The 19292-nt window shown below is 35.8% G+C and overlaps 4 protein-coding genes across 7 annotated transcripts; 1 reads left to right on the plus strand and 3 right to left on the minus strand.

The window, feature by feature from the left end:
• The first annotated feature begins 1890 nt into the window (after positions 1–1890).
• On the plus strand, positions 1891–4052 carry LOC116137444. The gene is made up of 5 exons (XM_031423130.1): positions 1891–2104; positions 2317–2942; positions 3317–3425; positions 3504–3824; positions 3912–4052. Exons 1-5 carry the CDS (start codon positions 1952–1954, stop codon positions 3963–3965), a joined length of 1263 nt encoding a protein of 420 aa, XP_031278990.1. The 5' UTR covers positions 1891–1951; the 3' UTR covers positions 3966–4052.
• LOC116137442 (putative pentatricopeptide repeat-containing protein At1g68930) lies at positions 2851–11665 on the minus strand. 2 transcript variants are annotated; one of them, XR_004129187.1, is made up of 2 exons: positions 4953–5067; positions 2851–3000 (listed from the first exon to the last, which is right to left on the minus strand). XR_004129187.1 is itself a non-coding variant. In XM_031423128.1 (2 exons), exon 1 carries the CDS (start codon positions 11660–11662, stop codon positions 9431–9433), a length of 2232 nt encoding a protein of 743 aa, XP_031278988.1. In that variant the 5' UTR covers positions 11663–11665; the 3' UTR covers positions 2851–3000; positions 9099–9430. The 2 variants fall into 2 exon arrangements, 1 of the variants encoding a protein (XP_031278988.1); XM_031423128.1 differs by lacking the exon at positions 4953–5067 and adding an exon at positions 9099–11665.
• LOC116137443 (putative pentatricopeptide repeat-containing protein At1g68930) lies at positions 5153–7519 on the minus strand. Its single transcript, XM_031423129.1, has one exon. It carries the CDS (start codon positions 7514–7516, stop codon positions 5285–5287), a length of 2232 nt encoding a protein of 743 aa, XP_031278989.1. The 5' UTR covers positions 7517–7519; the 3' UTR covers positions 5153–5284.
• Positions 11666–13083: 1418 nt separating the features above from the next.
• On the minus strand, positions 13084–17050 carry LOC116137441 (transcription factor bHLH49). Of its 3 annotated transcripts, XM_031423126.1 has the most exons (10): positions 16791–17048; positions 16286–16446; positions 15080–16091; positions 14727–14954; positions 14574–14639; positions 14400–14468; positions 13975–14046; positions 13680–13880; positions 13309–13396; positions 13084–13231 (listed from the first exon to the last, which is right to left on the minus strand). In XM_031423126.1, exons 3-10 carry the CDS (start codon positions 15998–16000, stop codon positions 13194–13196), a joined length of 1683 nt encoding a protein of 560 aa, XP_031278986.1. In that variant the 5' UTR covers positions 16001–16091; positions 16286–16446; positions 16791–17048; the 3' UTR covers positions 13084–13193. The 3 variants fall into 3 exon arrangements, with proteins under 3 accessions (XP_031278986.1, XP_031278987.1, XP_031278985.1); XM_031423127.1 differs by having other exon boundaries at positions 13316–13396; positions 16286–17050; XM_031423125.1 differs by having other exon boundaries at positions 16286–17048.
• Positions 17051–19292: the final 2242 nt, after the last annotated feature.

The raw sequence follows: 19292 nt of genomic DNA on the forward strand, positions 1-19292 counted from the left end.
GCTATTCTTATTCCAGTTCTTAATCAACCACTGTCTTCAAATCAGTATTATGCAATATGCACTTCAACAATGCGGCAAGCATAAAGGGTATATATAATTTAACTTTAATATTTCTTTGCACTTGAGCAAAGATGGGAACAAATATCTGCATGTGAGAATGGACAATGTTGTGGTTGTAGCTAGATGCTGCTGTTCAAACAGAAGTGGTGTCATTTGGCGGGGTGGGGGATATGCCTGAAGAGAATAATGTGGTAGAAGGCGTGATGTGGTTTATGAAACAACCTAAAGTAATACAAAATAAAAATCAATAAACACACACAAGTAAAGAGAGAGAGAAATACGTGCGATTTACTTTGGTTCATCAAATTAACAGGTTACATCCAGCAGAGTCAATATTATTAAAATATTGTCTTACCTCTCTAATTATAATAAATGTAACTTGCTATCACACTCATACAAGAGAAAAATAAATTTATATATTAGATTTAAAGAGTAAAACGTAATATTATAAAGATTAATTTTCCTAAATCCAAGCCTAATTAGAAATTAATTACTTAAAAAAATCATTCAGTGGCTCTTCATAGAATAATATTATACTTATCAATACTCTATACAAAGTCTTTCCCACAAAGTGATGTATTAGATTATTTTTATTTTTGAAAGTTACCTGTTTAGAGTGTCTGAAAAAAAAAAATAATAAGCCATCAATCAGAAAAAAAAATCTGGGTGGATACAAGTCCCCACCCTATACGTTAACATAATCCATTATAAACAAAACTTTGACCGGAAACTCAATAAACAAGTTGAAAATTATACAATGTATTACAAGAATGCATATTCTAACTTATTAAGAGAACCTGCACTTTTCAGTCATTTATCCCACAAAGAAAAGACACAAAACATATCCAGACAGAAGGCATTTTCGACTATCAGAAGGTAGACAGTTTTATATTCATTAATTAACACGCAATTACTGATAGAACAAGGTGGAATAAACTAGAGTCAGACTGAGACACAATGCAATACGTAGTACAAAGATTTGGCTTTTATCAGTAATTAATTAACATTGGTTATACAATGTTTGACCATATTGGGTAATATAAAAATTGTTGAGGTTTGGCCGGCAATGGCCACCACACAACCATCACTAACTATGTCTACACAGAATGCCATTTGCCTCAAATTAGATTAGAAGGCGTCGTTTTCAACTTCAAAACTTCCCTGTTAAACATTTATTTAGTCCAACCTGTTCGTTGTATCTTTGGACCTTCTTCGAACAATTTTATTATACCAGATGCAGTTTTTAGCTTTTGTATTTTAGCTTCCTCTCTCTAACACTGTTCACTTCACTATTTCATTAAACATGGTTCAAAAAGGATATTACTCTTTCTTTTTTCTTTTTATGGTTTTTACTTACTGAATTTGTTGGGGAAGATTTAACCAGGACATGTTTGGACTTCATAAGAATCATATCAAGGGCATCGACCATCAAATTTGAAGCAGTGAATGGTTTAAATGACATTCATTCATATGCCACATCCAAATACGACCAACTAACGGTAGAAATGGGGAAAATACCTTTGTGAACCTGAAATTCACTATTGTTTCTGTTTGTCAAACATAATGGGTAGAATAGTTGAAAACTTACAACTACAAAAAATGAAGTTTTACTTTCAAAAGATATAGATAACTATATAAAAGAAGATGAATTCGATATGACCTATCAACGAAGTTTGCCGAATTCAAAGGGAACCATACTTTAGATAACTATATAAAAGAAGATGAATTCGATATGACCTATCAACGAAGTTTGCCGAATTCAAAGGGAACCATACTTTTTGTATTTTAGTGCCATCAGTTGGGCTAAGCACCTACAAGCCTATCTGCACATCAGGACTTATTTCAGCCATACGAGTGAGGTGGCTTGGAACATTCTGTGCTGTAGAAAACAATGGCTTCTTTCTCTATGGAAGATTTTGTTGGAAATGGAGCTCTCAAGGGACTGCTTCCAAAGCTACTAGAGGAAGGTTGGGATGATGTACCAACCTTGAAGATTATGAACTCAGAAGATATGGATGCAATAAATATGTCACAACAACATAAGGTTAGTTGTTTAAAGAATCAGTGTTTGTTTCTCTTCACTAAAACCTGTTACTTATGTTTTAGTTTATTTGGTTAGTAAATTAACTATTCTTTCTTCTATGAAGATCAAGTATGAACCTAAAGTTGACTTGTCTCATCGATGAATTCGGTTCAGTATTTCAAAAGTTCTGCTGTAATCTATCTGTCCTGATGACTTTCTTTCCTTTAATCTAGGATGCACTGGAAATCAGATCATACCTCCATGATCGCGTCTTGATGCAATATGGGGATGTGTTTGAGACCTCTGGAAAATCTTTGCCTGAGCTTCTTATCCTAAGTTCAGGGGATCTGTCTTCCCAATTTGGTATGAAAAGAGGTCATATAGCTCGATTCATGGACAGAACAAGTGCATGCACAGATCCATTGCCCAAATCACAAGTTCTCTCTGCAAGGAGAACCATTAGCACCACATCTAGAAACAATACCATTTACAAGAGTTATGCATCTGTCAGCTCTAAAAAGATGCAAGGTATAACAAGATCCCCGACAGGAACTGGTGCGAATTCTGGTAAGGCACTTGAACAATCAGCATCTGATTTTAAGATCAAAGATGGATACATCTTTAAAGGAATTGTTGCTGCGGGACCTGCTGAGCCTCGAGCATGTGGTTGTGTACAACCTCCTCCTATATCTGACCAAGCTGCTCCTTACTCTGCCATCGAGAACATCTCAATTGAAAAACTAACCCCCGAATACAAGATTGGCATGGAACGTTTGGTGAAAACAAAGACACCTCCAATGAAGGCTCTAGTGCTGTGGCGTGAAAAACCAACTGTTCTCCTCTGCATCCGACGTCCTGGGTAAACATTTTGTACTTGACATTTTGGCACATTTATTCTTCTAACTAATTTGATGAGCCTATTAAAGTACATACATAAAAATAGTGGATGTTGTTGCAAATAAGAAGAAACCTGTGACATAGAATCAATTTGTATAACTACAAGATAAAAAATAAATTAGGCCTAATCTAGTATGTTACCAAACCTATGCTTATAAAACTCACAACAATTTGCAAGCTAGAGCTAAAAAAAAAAAATCAGTTTAGCAATAAAAAGATGCATTTTTTTTTCATGCGTAATGTTTCTCAAGTGCTCCATTTTCAAATACAGAGGTAAACCTTCTACAGGTGAAACTGATATAATTTTCTTTCTTCTCTCTCTTAAACTTTAAACAGGTGCATCATGTGCAGAGCTGAAGCTCACCAGCTGTATGCCAAAAAACCTCTATTCGATGCCTTAGGATTTCAACTAGTCGCAGTTCTTCACGAGTACATAGAATCGGAGGTATTAACGAGTCCTTTTTGACTTCTTGTGTCCTCAATCAACTATTTTGTATTTGATGTCTTGACTTTCACATTGCAGGTAAAAGACTTCTGGCCACGATATTGGGGTGGTGTTATAGCGTATGACCAGGGGAGGGAATTCTTTAAAGCCCTTGGGGGTGGAAAGCTACTCAAGGACAAGTTCCTATCAGGTTTTGTTTTTAACCCCCGAGCTATTGTAAACTACAAGCGCGCAAAAGCCATGGGAGTAGAGCAAAACTTCAAAGGAGAAGGTGAAATTAAGGGGGGACTCTTTATAGTTGGCAGAGGAAGGAGCGGCATTGCTTATCAGTTTATTGAGAGAAATTTTGGTGATTGGGCACCTGTAGCTGAAGTAATTGAGATCTGTACCCAACTGCAGGTATCTCTCATTGGATTCTCTAATCCTGTATTGCAATTTCTGTACATTATAAGTTTATTTTAACAATCTTTTTCCAATCTGACACAGAACCAACAGCAAGGTCAATCAGAGTCAATCAAATCAACAGCAGAATATGAATGAAGTTTGTTGTGTTATCCATATCTTCTCCAGATTTGTGTTTAATATATTCTATATCTTGTAATTTCAGCACAGTGAACACTCCCTTTTCCCTAACCTTTTTCTATTTTTCATTTTTCACATTACCTTGTATGGATTGTATTTATCAGAATATTTAAATTCAAGTATTGTAATAAATCATAGTCATGTCTTAGTTCAAAAGCATCTACCAATTGGTCATCAAGTGAAACAAGGTTAGGTTCCATAAAAAATAAAAAATAAACCTTAAAAACAATAGCCAAAACATAATTTTTTATCAATCTCTTTCAACAGTCAATGTCAAAATCATATCAAACTAGCAAATATGTAGGCTATTTCTTTCAGCTGCACCGTGCAACAGAAAACACAATCTTGACTCCAGTTCAAAGAAATTCAGTTAATCTTTCATGTAGATGTAAACCTATGTGGCATGTACAACTAATTGAGACATTCTGGCAAGACATGTCATGTACAGGTCTCAATGACTTAGATGATGGAATTTGAGTGTACAATAAAAAATAGGTAAATGCATATACTTCCATATGTTGTAATCTTAAAGAGAAATTAGAATTGTAAGCAATTAACTAAATGTTATAGCTAATTCATCAAGAAAGAAGTCTTTCAAATTTTTAAATATATCGAAACTCAAAAGGCAATGAAAAAATCATAGTCAATTGGAAATGAGAAGCACTCCAATGTATTGAAACAGATGAAAAGGCCAAAGTAGTTACGAAATAAGAATTAAAGTAACAAACCCTTCATCATCGTATAGTATCCTTACGAAACCCAAAAGGAGGATTAGTCCATAATCTATGAGGTATTCAGTAACGAATTAAGTTATGAACTTAAGGGAAACAAGGTGCTTAGAAGTTTAATCCAGTGCCTCTTTACTATCGGGTGTTAGGCTCCCCGATAGGCTATAGATATTTCAGAGCCACTTAGCAAAGGCAAATTAAGAACTTTTTGTCTTACCTGAAAACCCAGTAGTCTATCAAAGCGTAATCCAGTGAGTTGCTGAACCACTTTGTGCTATGCATGAACCACCGTCTACAAATAATATCACCTGTATCTTCCTTTTTACAGCATAGCAATTTTCACCACTGGGATGCTTGAGATCATGTGTAACATATTCATGATCTTACAAAATGTTCTTATGGAATAAACAGCCCTCGAATATTATGATGATGTTCCTAAGAAGTTGCATCATCTCTTTTTGAATGCTATGAAAAATTTGGACTTGGTTGTTCACCCTGTAGTCCATCATGTCTATATTTCACAACAGCTATGGCACTAATACAACTTCATCACCAAAAATCTCCGCATGAACATGTTCCATCTTTAAACAAATGAAACCTGACAGCATCTCTTACCAGTATCTCTCTCTGGGTAATCTTAGAGATATATTTGGTGGCATTGTGGCAATCCCCACAAACCCTAAGATTTTTAACTACTCGTATAGGAAGGCCAACAGGAATAAATAACAACCCAAATGCAATTGCAAGCTTCTCACTATGGTAGTTAAGCATCTTTGCTTTCAACGAATCCTCAACATCATGTAGAACAGAACTCATATCTGGCACATATCCCTCCTGTATCATCTTGCAGTTTAGTTTCTCCAGCTCAGCATATATCTCATTAGAAAATGGACTTGACTGATCATCAGCTGAAAAAATATGTACTTTGTTCTTATATTTGATCCAACTACATCCTGGTTCCTTCCTCACTCCCTTATCTCTCATTCTTCTCCTCAACTGGGACACATGGTCCCATTTACCTTTGGAAGCATAGATGCTTGATAACAAAATATAGCTTGCAGGGTTCTGAGGCTCCAATTCCAGAAGAGAATCTGCTGCCCATTTCCCAATTTCCACATTACCATGAATTCTACATGAGCTGAGTAAGGTGGCCCAACCAATTGCATCAGGATGGAAAGGCATTTTATCAATAAAACTTTTTGCTTCTTCTAACCTTCCGGCTCGGCTGAGAAGGTCAATCATGCAAGTGTAGTGATCATGAATTGGTGTAATTCCATGTTCTACTACCATTGAATCAAAATACCGATGTCCTTTCTCCACCAATCCTGCTCTACTGCAAGCTGAAAGAACACCAATGAAAGTAACTCCATCAGGTTTGAAACCATGGGCCAGCATCTTTTCGAACAAATAAATTGTCTCATTGGCCTTTCCAAACTGCGCATACCCTGAAACCAATGCTGTCCAAGATACTTCATCCCTGATATTCATCTCATTGAATAGCTGATGAGAATCTTCTATACTTCCACATTTACCATACAAAGTTACAAGTGCATTGGAAACTGTTACATAGGAAATCAAACCAGACACTAGGGCTCGGCCATGAAACTGGGAACCCTCTTCCAAGCTAGCCAGATTTGCACAAGAGCTGATTACACTTCCAAGAGTAAAATCATCTGGCTCAATCCCATTTCTCTGCATTTCACAAAATATCCTAACAGCTTCTTCACTGTACCCATTCTGTCCATAACCCACTAGCATTGCAGTCCACGATACAACATTTTTCCTAGTCATTCTCTTGAAAACAGATGCTGCAGATTTTATGTTCTTGCACTTGCAATACATGTCAACAAGAGCACTTCCCACAAACACATTACCTGTATAATCAGTCCTGATTATATAAGCATGAATCTGCTTCCCTTCTTCCAAGGCCAATAGTCCCCCACATGCAGTCAATACACTTCCAAATGTAAACTGATCTATAGTAAAACCTCCCAATCTCATCTCTCTAAATAAATTAATAGCTTCTCTCTCCAAACCATTTGTTATGAGTCCTGTAATCATTGTTGTCCATGAAATCGAGTCTTTCTCCTCCATACAACAAAACAGCCTCTTTGACTCCTCAACCAACCCACATCTCAAAAGCCCCGTGATCATCGTATTACGCATAACCACAGTCTTCTCAGTCATCCCATCAAAAACCCACTTCGCATCATATATGAACCCCATTTTCGCATACATATCCACCAAAGGACTACCAACGAAAACATACGACTCAAACCCAAGTTTCACGATTTGCCCATGGATTTGTCTCCCCAAGTCGATATACCCTTCACTCGAAGACAGTATAAGCATCGTTGAAAATGTAATTCTATTCAAATTACCAAGCCCATCTTTCAACATCAAGTTATAGACCTTAAGTGCTTCATGAACAGAACCATGACTTGCATACCCTGAAATAAGTAAATTCCAAGAAACTCCATCACGATATGGCATGGTATTAAACATGTTTAGCATTTCTGAAAGCTTCCCAGATTTTGAATAAGTGGAGAGAATGGTGTTCCATGAGAAGAGGTTTGGCTGAGGTATCCTGTCGAACAAGTGGCGTGCATAATTTATGTTGCCTAGTTTACTATAAGAATTAATGAGATTATTAAACAGGAACGTTTCTGGGTTAGTTAAGGTTTTGATAATAAGGCCGTGGATATTTTTCACCTGTGTTTGGTTTCTAGTTTCGCAGCAAAGTTTTAGCAAGGAAGTGTAGTAGTTAGAGGGTGAAGACATTGTTAAAGTATGTTATTGGCGGGAACAGCTGTTGGCCTGTTGCGGGTTTGTATTGTCAGAAAACAAAACCCTAGAAAAGTTCGTAGTGAAAGATGGGCTCCAGTTTCTTTTAGATTGTGAAGCTAAATCGGTGACCAGGGTGCTAACTAAATAAAAAAGAAAAATTGGTAATTAAATGTGCATAGAGACTATAAAAAGATTTTATTCGTTTCAGTAGTTTCCCACATGAATTTTAGTGAATTTGAAACTTGTAAGCAGCAGATCTTGAACTTGAACAGCTGTCTGTCATGATTAAAGTCAAATTCAATATGAATTAAAAACTAAACCTACCATATAAACAATATGATCCCTCTGAGTTTCACCATCGAGGGGCTCCAATTGAGACCTTAAAATTCCAGATTCTAATAAATTGTGGCATCGTTAAAAATCCAAATACATTAAACCATAAGCTGAAGGGTGAAAGGGTTTTTCATGTTATCCTGTATTGCAATTTCTGTACATTATAAGTTTATTTTAACAATCTTTTTCCAATCTGACACAGAACCAACAGCAAGGTCAATCAGAGTCAATCAAATCAACAGCAGAATATGAATGAAGTTTGTTGTGTTATCCATATCTTCTCCAGATTTGTGTTTAATATATTCTATATCTTGTAATTTCAGCACAGCGAACACTCCCTTTTCCCTAACCTTTTTCTATTTTTCATTTTTCACATTACCTTGTATGGATTGTATATATCAGAATATTTAAATTCAAGTATTGTAATAAATCATAGTCATGTCTTAGTTCAAAAGCATCTACCAATTGGTCATCAAGTGAAACAAGGTTAGGTTCCATAAAAAATAAAAAATAAACCTTAAAAACAATAGCCAAAACATAATTTTTTATCAATCTCTTTCAACAGTCAATGTCAAAATCATATCAAACTAGCAAATATGTAGGCTATTTCTTTCAGCTGCACCGTGCAACAGAAAACACAATCTTGACTCCAGTTCAAAGAAATTCAGTTAATCTTTCATGTAGATGTAAACCTATGTGGCATGTACAACTAATTGAGACATTCTGGCAAGACATGTCATGTACAGGTCTCAATGACTTAGATGATGGAATTTGAGTGTACAATAAAAAATAGGTAAATGCATATACTTCCATATGTTGTAATCTTAAAGAGAAATTAGAATTGTAAGCAATTAACTAAATGTTATAGCTAATTCATCAAGAAAGAAGTCTTTCAAATTTTTAAATATATCGAAACTCAAAAGGCAATGAAAAAATCATAGTCAATTGGAAATGAGAAGCACTCCAATGTATTGAAACAGATGAAAAGGCCAAAGTAGTTACGAAATAAGAATTAAAGTAACAAACCCTTCATCATCGTATAGTATCCTTACGAAACCCAAAAGGAGGATTAGTCCATAATCTATGAGGTATTCAGTAACGAATTAAGTTATGAACTTAAGGGAAACAAGGTGCTTAGAAGTTTAATCCAGTGCCTCTTTACTATCGGGTGTTAGGCTCCCCGATAGGCTATAGATATTTCAGAGCCACTTAGCAAAGGCAAATTAAGAACTTTTTGTCTTACCTGAAAACCCAGTAGTCTATCAAAGTGTAATCCAGTGAGTTGCTGAACCACTTTGTGCTATGCATAAACCACCGTCTACAAATAATATCACCTGTATCTTCCTTTTTACAGCATATCAATTTTCACCACTGGGATGCTTGAGATCAGGTGTAACATATTCATGATCTTACAAATTGTTCTTATGGAATAAACAGCCCTCGAATATTATGATGATGTTCCTAAGAAGTTGCATCATCTCTTTTTGAATGCTATGAAAAATTTGGACTTGGTTGTTCACCCTGTAGTCCATCATGTCTATATTTCACAACAGCTATGGCACTAATACAACTTCATCACCAAAAATCTCCGCATGAACATGTTCCATCTTTAAACAAATGAAACCTGACAGCATCTCTTACCAGTATCTCTCTCTGGGTAATCTTAGAGATATATTTGGTGGCATTGTGGCAATCCCCACAAACCCTAAGATTTTTAACTACTCGTATAGGAAGGCCAACAGGAATAAATAACAACCCAAATGCAATTGCAAGCTTCTCACTATGGTAGTTAAGCATCTTTGCTTTCAACGAATCCTCAACATCATGTAGAACAGAACTCATATCTGGCACATATCCCTCCTGTATCATCTTGCAGTTTAGTTTCTCCAGCTCAGCATATATCTCATTAGAAAATGGACTTGACTGATCATCAGCTGAAAAAATATGTACTTTGTTCTTATATTTGATCCAACTACATCCTGGTTCCTTCCTCACTCCCTTATCTCTCATTCTTCTCCTCAACTGGGACACATGGTCCCATTTACCTTTGGAAGCATAGATGCTTGATAACAAAATATAGCTTGCAGGGTTCTGAGGCTCCAATTCCAGAAGAGAATCTGCTGCCCATTTCCCAATTTCCACATTACCATGAATTCTACATGAGCTGAGTAAGGTGGCCCAACCAATTGCATCAGGATGGAAAGGCATTTTATCAATAAAACTTTTTGCTTCTTCTAACCTTCCGGCTCGGCTGAGAAGGTCAATCATGCAAGTGTAGTGATCATGAATTGGTGTAATTCCATGTTCTACTACCATTGAATCAAAATACCGATGTCCTTTCTCCACCAATCCTGCTCTACTGCAAGCTGAAAGAACACCAATGAAAGTAACTCCATCAGGTTTGAAACCATGGGCCAGCATCTTTTCGAACAAATAAATTGTCTCATTGGCCTTTCCAAACTGCGCATACCCTGAAACCAATGCTGTCCAAGATACTTCATCCCTGATATTCATCTCATTGAATAGCTGATGAGAATCTTCTATACTTCCACATTTACCATACAAAGTTACAAGTGCATTGGAAACTGTGACATAGGAAATCAAACCAGACACTAGGGCTCGGCCATGAAACTGGGCACCCTCTTCCAAGCTAGCCAGATTTGCACAAGAGCTGATTACACTTCCAAGAGTAAAATCATCTGGCTCAATCCCATTTCTCTGCATTTCACAAAATATCCTAACAGCTTCTTCGCTGAACCCATTCTGTCCATAACCCACTAGCATTGCAGTCCACGATACAACATTTTTCCTAGTCATTCTCTTGAAAACAGATGCTGCAGATTTTATGTTCTTGCACTTGCAATACATGTCAACAAGAGCACTTCCCACAAACACATTACCTGTATAATCAGTCCTGATTATATAAGCATGAATCTGCTTCCCTTCTTCCAAGGTCAATAGTCCCCCACATGCAGTCAATACACTTCCAAAGGTAAACTGATCTATAGTAAAACCTCCCAATCTCATCTCTCTAAATAAATTAATAGCTTCTCTCTCCAAACCATTTTGTATGAGTCCTGTAATCATTGTTGTCCATGAAATCGAGTCTTTCTCCTCCATACAACAAAACAGCCTCTTTGACTCCTCAACCAACCCACATCTCAAAAGCCCCGTGATCATCGTATTACGCATAACCACAGTCTTCTCAGTCATCCCATCAAAAACCCGCTTCGCATCATATATGAACCCCATTTTCGCATACATATCCACCAAAGGACTACCAACGAAAACATACGACTCAAACCCAAGTTTCACGATTTGCCCATGGATTTGTCTCCCCAAGTCGATATACCCTTCACTCGAAGACAGTATAAGCATCGTTGAAAATGTAATTCTATTCAAATTACCAAGCCCATCTTTCAACATCAAGTTATAGACCTTAAGTGCTTCATGAACAGAACCATGACTTGCATACCCTGAAATAAGTAAATTCCAAGAAACTCCATCACGATATGGCATGGTATTAAACATGTTTAGCATTTCTGAAAGCTTCCCAGATTTTGAATAAGTGGAGAGAATGGTGTTCCATGAGAAGAGGTTTGGCTGAGGTATCCTGTCGAACAAGTGGCGTGCATAATTTATGTTGCCTAGTTTACTATAAGAATTAATGAGATTATTAAACAGGAACGTTTCTGGGTTAGTTAAGGTTTTGATAATAAGGCCGTGGATATTTTTCACCTGTGTTTGGTTTCTAGTTTCGCAGCAAAGTTTTAGCAAGGAAGTGTAGTAGTTAGAGGGTGAAGACATTGTTAAAGTATGTTATTGGCGGGAACAGCTGTTGGCCTGTTGCGGGTTTGTATTGTCAGAAAACAAAACCCTAGAAAAGTTCGTAGTGAAAGATGGGCTCCAGTTTCTTTTAGATTGTGAAGCTAAATCGGTGACCAGGGTGCTAACTAAATAAAAAAGAAAAATTGGTAATTAAATGTGCATAGAGACTATAAAAAGATTTTATTCGTTTCAGTAGTTTCCCACATGAATTTTAGTGAATTTGAAACTTGTAAGCAGCAGATCTTGAACTTGAACAGCTGTCTGTCATGATTAAAGTCAAATTCAATATGAATTAAAAACTAAACCTACCATATAAACAATATGATCCCTCTGAGTTTCACCATCGAGGGGCTCCAATTGAGACCTTAAAATTCCAGATTCTAATCAATTGTGGCATCGTTAAAAATCCAAATACATTAAACCATAAGCTGAAGGGTGAAAGGGTTTTTCATGTTCTTGTGCATTGAACAAATGACGAAGCATTAGCAATGAAAATTTAGACTTGAGTGAGTTTGAGTCAATAATGTTAATTAGAATTGCCATTTTTGTGCTCCATCAACCTGGCTTATTCATTTATTTGATTAATTATATCTGAATCTCATAGCTGATATGCGATTGCTTTCTATCCTAACTCTGCCAAACAGATTCTTAGATTTATATTCCTTTGGACTGTTACTAATTAAAAATCCTTACTAATATCCACTCAAGACTTTTCATGTGCAATTTAATCTCTTATTCTGCAGGGAGATTTTTTGCTTAATCGGATTAACATAAGACAAAAGATTGAGGACGGGACCTGCACATATTGCTGGCTAACTGCCATGATAAAATTTGGCCACTTCAAGCTCTTCGGAATGGAAGCTAATGAGAATCCCATGAAGATTTATATGAAAAACACAGCAGAAACATTATATATACGTTTTTATTTAAAGGGTGCCAGGAAAGGTCAATAATTAATTTTGAATAATAAGAAGGGGGAAATGGAATAACATAGCATTTGTCAATATATATAATTAACGTACAGCTTCCAACTCTGAGTAGAACATGAACTCCAAAGGCTTTAACACTGCTTTCTTGTAAAAATTACACTTGTATCTGATGAGACACCAGTTTGTCTACCAATCTATTCTTGGAATATTAACCTATACATTCTGTGATCCAGACATTATCTCACTCAAGGCGCAATTCTACTCTGGTGAATAATTTCTTGCATATATATTTAATGCTAATACAACAAACATGTTCACTGCCGCATCATGTATGAGGGCCCTCACTACTAAGAGGTGATCCGCTGCTTTAGTTATGAACTTATCAATCAAGCTCAGTAACAGGTCAGTAGCATCTCAATTGACAGATTAGAGTTGAAGTAGGAACATGGTCATAGTCTATATTTAATCATCATCTAAGTATGGAAAGAGGAATACTCATGAACTTCGCCATCTCCCCAAATAGTAGTGCAAGTAAATATGCAGCCCTAGTAGTCTGTTGGTATAAGTCCGACAGAGAATGATCAAAGTTCAACCTTCATAAGACCGGGTGTCATAGACCCTGCAAATGCAGTAAACATCTCTGCTATAAGCTCAAGAATACACAAGACTCTTATAGAGGAGACTACCAAGTTATACCATTTACATCTTGGCTATCGGGGGGAGCACTAGTTCCATAGCTCATCTGGACAACATTGTGGAGCTCATCCTCCCAGACATTGGGTACCTATATCCAAACACATAAAATTAGAATGTGAATTGCATCGCTCCAAGTACTGAAGGCTGACCAGATGGAGTAATTGCCATTAAATTTTAATTCAACTGTGGTAAATATATAAATTTCAAATTATATAAATAACAAAAACATTTGGCCAGCACACTCATGAGTTGTGACCATATTCAAAGAAACAAGAAAGGGGGAGGGGGAGGGGTGTTAGGTTGAGATTCCCCAGATCCCCTAATGTATCAAGACTTTAACATTCCCCTTATGATGATCTATAGAGAGATACCTGAGCAGTATCCTTGAACCCTCCAGTCATGGGTGTCAACTGGGAATTAATAGTTCTCCGAAGTATGTCAGAAGAGTTTCCCATACCAGGAAGAGCAGCTTGCATAAGTCCTGGTTGAGATGGATGTAATGGAGGATAAGCCATAGGCATATCTGGAGAAAACCCCAAAGTAGATGAAGGACCAGCTCGTGACTGAAGGATCTGCATAGATAACAAAAAATTTTGTAGTCCAAGTTAAAGACCCATGCATACACAAGGAAATGTGCAATACTGAAATGTGAACCAATTCGCTTACATCTTTTGGCAGGAGCCCTTCTATGTTAAAATCCAGCCGTGGATTTACTGTGGCGAGTTTCATCGACAGAAACTGGTATAACAGCAAGGAAAGACTAATATTACACACATTAACTACAAAAAAAGAATAGACGATTTCCAAATGAAACAAATATATTAAAATTGATAAAGCTGTTCATAGAAAATTTAGATAGCAATATCTGCAAAGAATTATCAATCATTTATTGTGTCACAAAAGCACAAAACTTACGAGAAAGACCAGATAAGCGATTATGCTGTTTCCTTCAAAATCAATACATGACAAAATACACAAATTGTAGAATATATGCAACCCATACATTTCTCAGAACCTTTGAGGAATAAATTGTTCATGCTGCCAGAAGCCATACTGGCCAACTATGATGTACAAATTAAGAACTCCATTACCTCAACCTGCCGTTGCAGTGATTGTACATAGTTTATAATTTCATCTAGCATCACAGCCTTGCCAGTGACCTGCAAAAACCAAAGGATTATCTTTGACATGAATTAAAACACAAAATTCCCCTGAGAATTTGCTTTAATGGCACTTCCTAAGCTATCAAATCCAAAAAAATATACCTTGCTGCAACCAGGTACAAGGTCTTGGAGAAACTTCATCCTCTCACTTATCTTTTCTCTTCTCACCTACAAGCCAATCAATGTTTTCTAAATTTATGCACTAAATTATAAAGGTTGCTTGTATTTAATAAAAATTTCCAAATAAAATCTTACTCTTTCAGCAAGACTATGGCTATTTGTTGCTTGGCCTCTTCGAGCTCTAACATGAATATATTCTTCTTTTGGTGGATCTGAAGTTTGAGACCCCTGTTTTCCATGTTTTCCAGCAGCCTTGTTTGTGGTTGAAGTTGGGTTTTGGTCCCCTTTCGGTTGATTTTCAGCATCATCTTTTGCACCGTCACCAGATACCTGGGCTCCCCTGGTTTGATCAGGTTCAGTATCCTACCAAAAAGAAAAAGAAAAAAAAAGCACGGTAAATATAAATAAATAAAAAAAATGAAGGGATATGTTACCAATTTTTTATTTTTTATTTTATTTTTTTTCTAAAATGAAAAATTAGCATCCACCTGCCCATTCCTTTTTCTTTTCTTTGCGGCAAGGCCCTTGGCAGAAGGTTCCCCACCTGTACCCTCCAATGCCAATGGCTCATCCTGACCATCACCACCACCGCCACTGAACTCAGCTTCATCAGACTCATTACCAGAAACGCCAACACCTTGTTTTGCTTCTTCATGAGATCTCACAAGGCTCTCGCTTTTTCTTTCATTTTTTAGTGGGCTCCCATCAGTGGCTCCGTGTTCAACAGACAAGGAAGGATCTCTAGATACTTCAGCCACATTCATCTCATTCTTCTGAGACTGACCACCAGATACTGATTTCAGCCCACTGCCGGCAAAAACTTCTTGTGGCCCTTGCATAATCCCCCCACCCCTAGAATAGAGACCCATTGATTCAGGAACACCAAAAGTGTTCACCATGTCATTAAAATTTCCACCACTGAAGGAAGAAAACCTGGCGGCTCGTTCAATGAAAGCGGAATCAGCTGGAAACTGAGATAAGCTCTGCGGGAACATTCCAGGCACACTTGGTAAGAAAATGCCTCCCTTCAGTATTGAAGCAGGAGGATTCCATCCCATATCAAGAGGTCTATCAATACTACTTCTCAAAGAGGCCGGACTGCCTTTTCTAATTCCTAATGCATTTGAGGCGCTTGCATTGTTTTGGACATCAATATCCAAATATCCCAAGTTTTGTGAACTGATAGGATTCTGCCAAATGGTTTGGTGAAATGAGTCTACCATGGGAGCAGATGAACACGAAGAAGAACCAACTGCCATGGGATTATTGCTGGGGACCAAATTAATAGGCGCACTTGCTAGATTGGCACTGCTATATCGCCAGTCTGAGGACATATTAGATGAATGGTAGTTCATAGGATTATCATTCCTCTTTTCTAGCTCAAATTTATCCTTGTCACTCATATCCATCTCTCTTTAACGAGAATAGCAAAGTAGCAGACAATAGAAACCCTTTCTCTCACAATTGTGTTTGAACAACCAGCAAGTAATCTCTAGACATCTACAACAACAGAATTTGAAACTTAAAAATTGACCACCTCAAAAGCCCTAATGGCTGGATGAGATTAGCCAAAGATCAAATGGTAACAGGGACTACAAAACAAAACAAATGAAAAACTATCTAATTCCCAAGCATATACTATATTATCACTTCAGAGAGAAGTTTCACCCAAAACCAGAAAGTTTGAAACTTACAATATACGAAACTTCAAAATCATCTCATAGATATGCCTTCAGAAGCTGAATCCATCCGGCAGGCATGGAACAAAGGATGAGTGTGAGCTAACAAATGAAGCTAACCACAGTTTTAAAGAACTAAACAGGAGAGACCCACTTCAATAAATGAGGTTATAGACCTAACAAGAGATTGAAACAAAGACTCGGATTACCAAACTTATGCACCAAAGATCACACCAGCATTTCCAAAGTTAACACTGAACTTGAAGTACCAAAATTACGCACAAAAAAAAAAAAAAAAAAAAGCAACAGGTGAAAGACAATAAAAGAAAAACAGATAAAAAAAGCTGAAAGAAGAAGTGCGAAAAAGCCTCAAGGGAAGCAGTCAATTAAGCCAGCAAAAGAAAGCAAATATTGATTTCAGTACAATAAATACACCCCCCATTCAAAACCCTAGTCAGAGATAATCAGAAACACAGAGAAAGAGAGAGAAAGCCAACTAAAAGCGGCAAAAGAAATATACTCATTTCAGATTCTGTTCTACTTTTGGTACCCTGGTCACCATTGAAGCTTTTCACCTCACAAAAACACAAAACTTTATTGAATTCAGCTTCTTCTCTGTTCAAAACTGGCCTCTTGCTAACATAGACAACAAGAAAGTTGAAAACTTTAGAGAGAGAATAAAAAACAAAGAAATGGGTATTTGAGGAGAGAGTGAAAGAGAAGAGTAATGGCAAAGGTCCTGCATTTATACCCACGCTTGCATCAAAAAGAGAGCTTCTTGATCATTAACAAGTAACCACCGCCACTGCTACTGTTAAAATTATTATAAAGAGTTAAACAACCTTTCTTTTTTAACTTTCACTTTAATTAACTTTAAGTTTTGTTTAGTGTATATTTTAACTCACAATTATACCAGTTTGAGCTAGCAACTGACATTGCCAACTCTTGCTAGGAGGGCTTTTTGTAGTTTATTACAATGTCTTTGATTATGTCTTGGAACCAGAGCTTCAAGATCTTTAATGGGGTTTGTTTGGTCAAGAACCCAAAATCTAGCTACCTCATTTCTCACTCTTTTAATTTTTCTTTTTCTTTTTCTGGGTTCAATTAATTAAGCTAGTTTAGCTTAATCTGTTTATAAATTCTTAAATTAAGTTGATTTATTTGTTTATAATTTTTATGGGTTTATAAATTAAACTTATAAGCTAAAAAAAAATAAGTTGGGGTAAATATTTTTTTTTTTTCAACTTATAAGCATTTTGTTTATGAGTTAATTTGATCAAGTATATTACCACATTATCTTTATTTAATTTTAAAATTTTATCGTATAATTTATTAATTGATAAAATAAAATAATATCATTTTTAGTCATTTTAATAATAAAATGTATTTATACATTTTATCAAACGTGTCAACTACTCATCAATCATTTATAAATATTTTAACTAAATACATAACTGTTTAAAATTTTAAATACTTATAAGAAGCACTCATTACTTATAAACTAATTTTCGCAAGCTGAATGACATGAGGTTTTGTATTATTTTGAGGAAGACTTGTATTTTATTTTCATTTGTGTGATACTATCCTGTCTTATCTCTTTCTTTCTTTCTTGGGTTTTTTGCTGCTAAAACTTAGAAAAATATATTATGGTTAAATCTTTTATTTATATTGTCTTGGGTTTGTGATTTGTTAAAATGTATGATCAAGTAAAATGTATGTAAATTGAATGGAATTAAGTATTGTTATGGTGAGTTAATGAAGATAAGAAATTGGCGAGATTGATGACAAATTGGTGGAATTGATAGTGACGATAGGACATTTGAATTGTTCCTTCTCTTCTCCTACCAAAATTTCAACATTTATCCAGCACTTATGTACCTAATTATCTCTACATTACTGTTTACCTTACAAATCCAAACCATTTATTATTTCTAAAAACAAGTCATTTTACTTATCGAAAATATCATTTCGATGACTTCAATGTTGTTGAAAACTGTTTTTTTTTTTTCCGAAGAGAAAAGTATAACCAAAAGTATAAACATTTAACTAGTATAATATTTATAACATATATATGTAATATCTATAATCATATGTTAATACATAATATATCATTTGGTATTTTGATTGATTATAATAAATCAATAAATCATTATAGATTTAATTTCTTTCTTAATGGTATATTATAATTTTGAGAAAATGATAATAAGGACACAAAAAGACATCAAATCTCAAAACGGGAAATTCAGAGAGTAACGGGCTATGGGTCGGGATCAGAGAATATCATTGGACTTTCGAGCCAGGGCCGAAGATAGGGGTCCTGGCCTGGGCCCGCCCGTACCCATCCCTCGATTTGATGGTGGTTAACTTAATTGAGGCAATATTTGGTTTATTAAGATAATCTGAAGTGGTTGGAGTTGAGTTGACCCGTCAAATTGGAGCTCTTGTGGGTTTTTAATTAAAAAAGAAAGATAGGGGTGATACATGGAGAAGAGAAAAGAAGAGGAGTAATGTATAATTATAGATTATATTATAATATTGATGGACTGTCCTTTTCTCTCTTTTTCTCATGTCATTATTAGTTGGCCTTGGGACTTGTAATTTCAAAGACCTAAGCTTTAGAATAATGGAATCTCTCTCACACTTTACCTTTCTTTTTATTATTTCTATAACCCTAAAAATCCCATTGCTTAACCCTATGCTTTCTTTTGGCCAAATTGCAGGTAAAAATCATTCGTATTGATTGGGTTGGTTTCACTATGTAATGTTATTGTTTTCAACATTTTTAATTACTATACATAAATTTTATACAACCCATCTATTTTTTTATTTTATAATGTTATTACAAGGGACGGTCTCAAGGTTTAAACAAAAAAATTCAAATAAATGAGTAAACTTCTTTAACTGTCAGATCAACTATTTAAGGTTACATATAAATCAATTTTTTCAAATGTATATAGTAGTATTATTCATACAATTTTTCTTTTTAAGTTGTATATGTATGTATACATTACTAGAGTACCGC

This window comes from Pistacia vera, unplaced genomic scaffold, assembly GCF_008641045.1.
Source record: "Pistacia vera cultivar Batoury unplaced genomic scaffold, PisVer_v2 Contig325, whole genome shotgun sequence".
Classification (NCBI taxonomy): Eukaryota; Viridiplantae; Streptophyta; class Magnoliopsida; order Sapindales; family Anacardiaceae; genus Pistacia; species Pistacia vera.

Excerpts from the sequence above, each read along its gene's own strand:
- LOC116137442 (XM_031423128.1), bottom strand. The coding sequence starts at position 11,662 with ATGTCTTCACCCTCTAACTACTACACTTCCTTGCTAAAACTTTGCTGC.
- LOC116137441 (XM_031423126.1), bottom strand. The coding sequence starts at position 16,000 with ATGGATATGAGTGACAAGGATAAATTTGAGCTAGAAAAGAGGAATGAT. Across the intron at positions 14,955-15,079 it reads AAAGAAAAAGGAATGGGCAG|GATACTGAACCTGATCAAAC; the intron begins GTGGATGCTAAT and ends TCTTTTTGGTAG. Across the intron at positions 13,397-13,679 it reads GGTTCAAGGATACTGCTCAG|GTACCCAATGTCTGGGAGGA; the intron begins GTATCTCTCTAT and ends GTTTGGATATAG.
- LOC116137444 (XM_031423130.1), top strand. The coding sequence starts at position 1,952 with ATGGCTTCTTTCTCTATGGAAGATTTTGTTGGAAATGGAGCTCTCAAG. Across the intron at positions 2,943-3,316 it reads CTCTGCATCCGACGTCCTGG|GTGCATCATGTGCAGAGCTG; the intron begins GTAAACATTTTG and ends AACTTTAAACAG. Across the intron at positions 3,426-3,503 it reads ACGAGTACATAGAATCGGAG|GTAAAAGACTTCTGGCCACG; the intron begins GTATTAACGAGT and ends TTCACATTGCAG.
- LOC116137443 (XM_031423129.1), bottom strand. The coding sequence starts at position 7,516 with ATGTCTTCACCCTCTAACTACTACACTTCCTTGCTAAAACTTTGCTGC.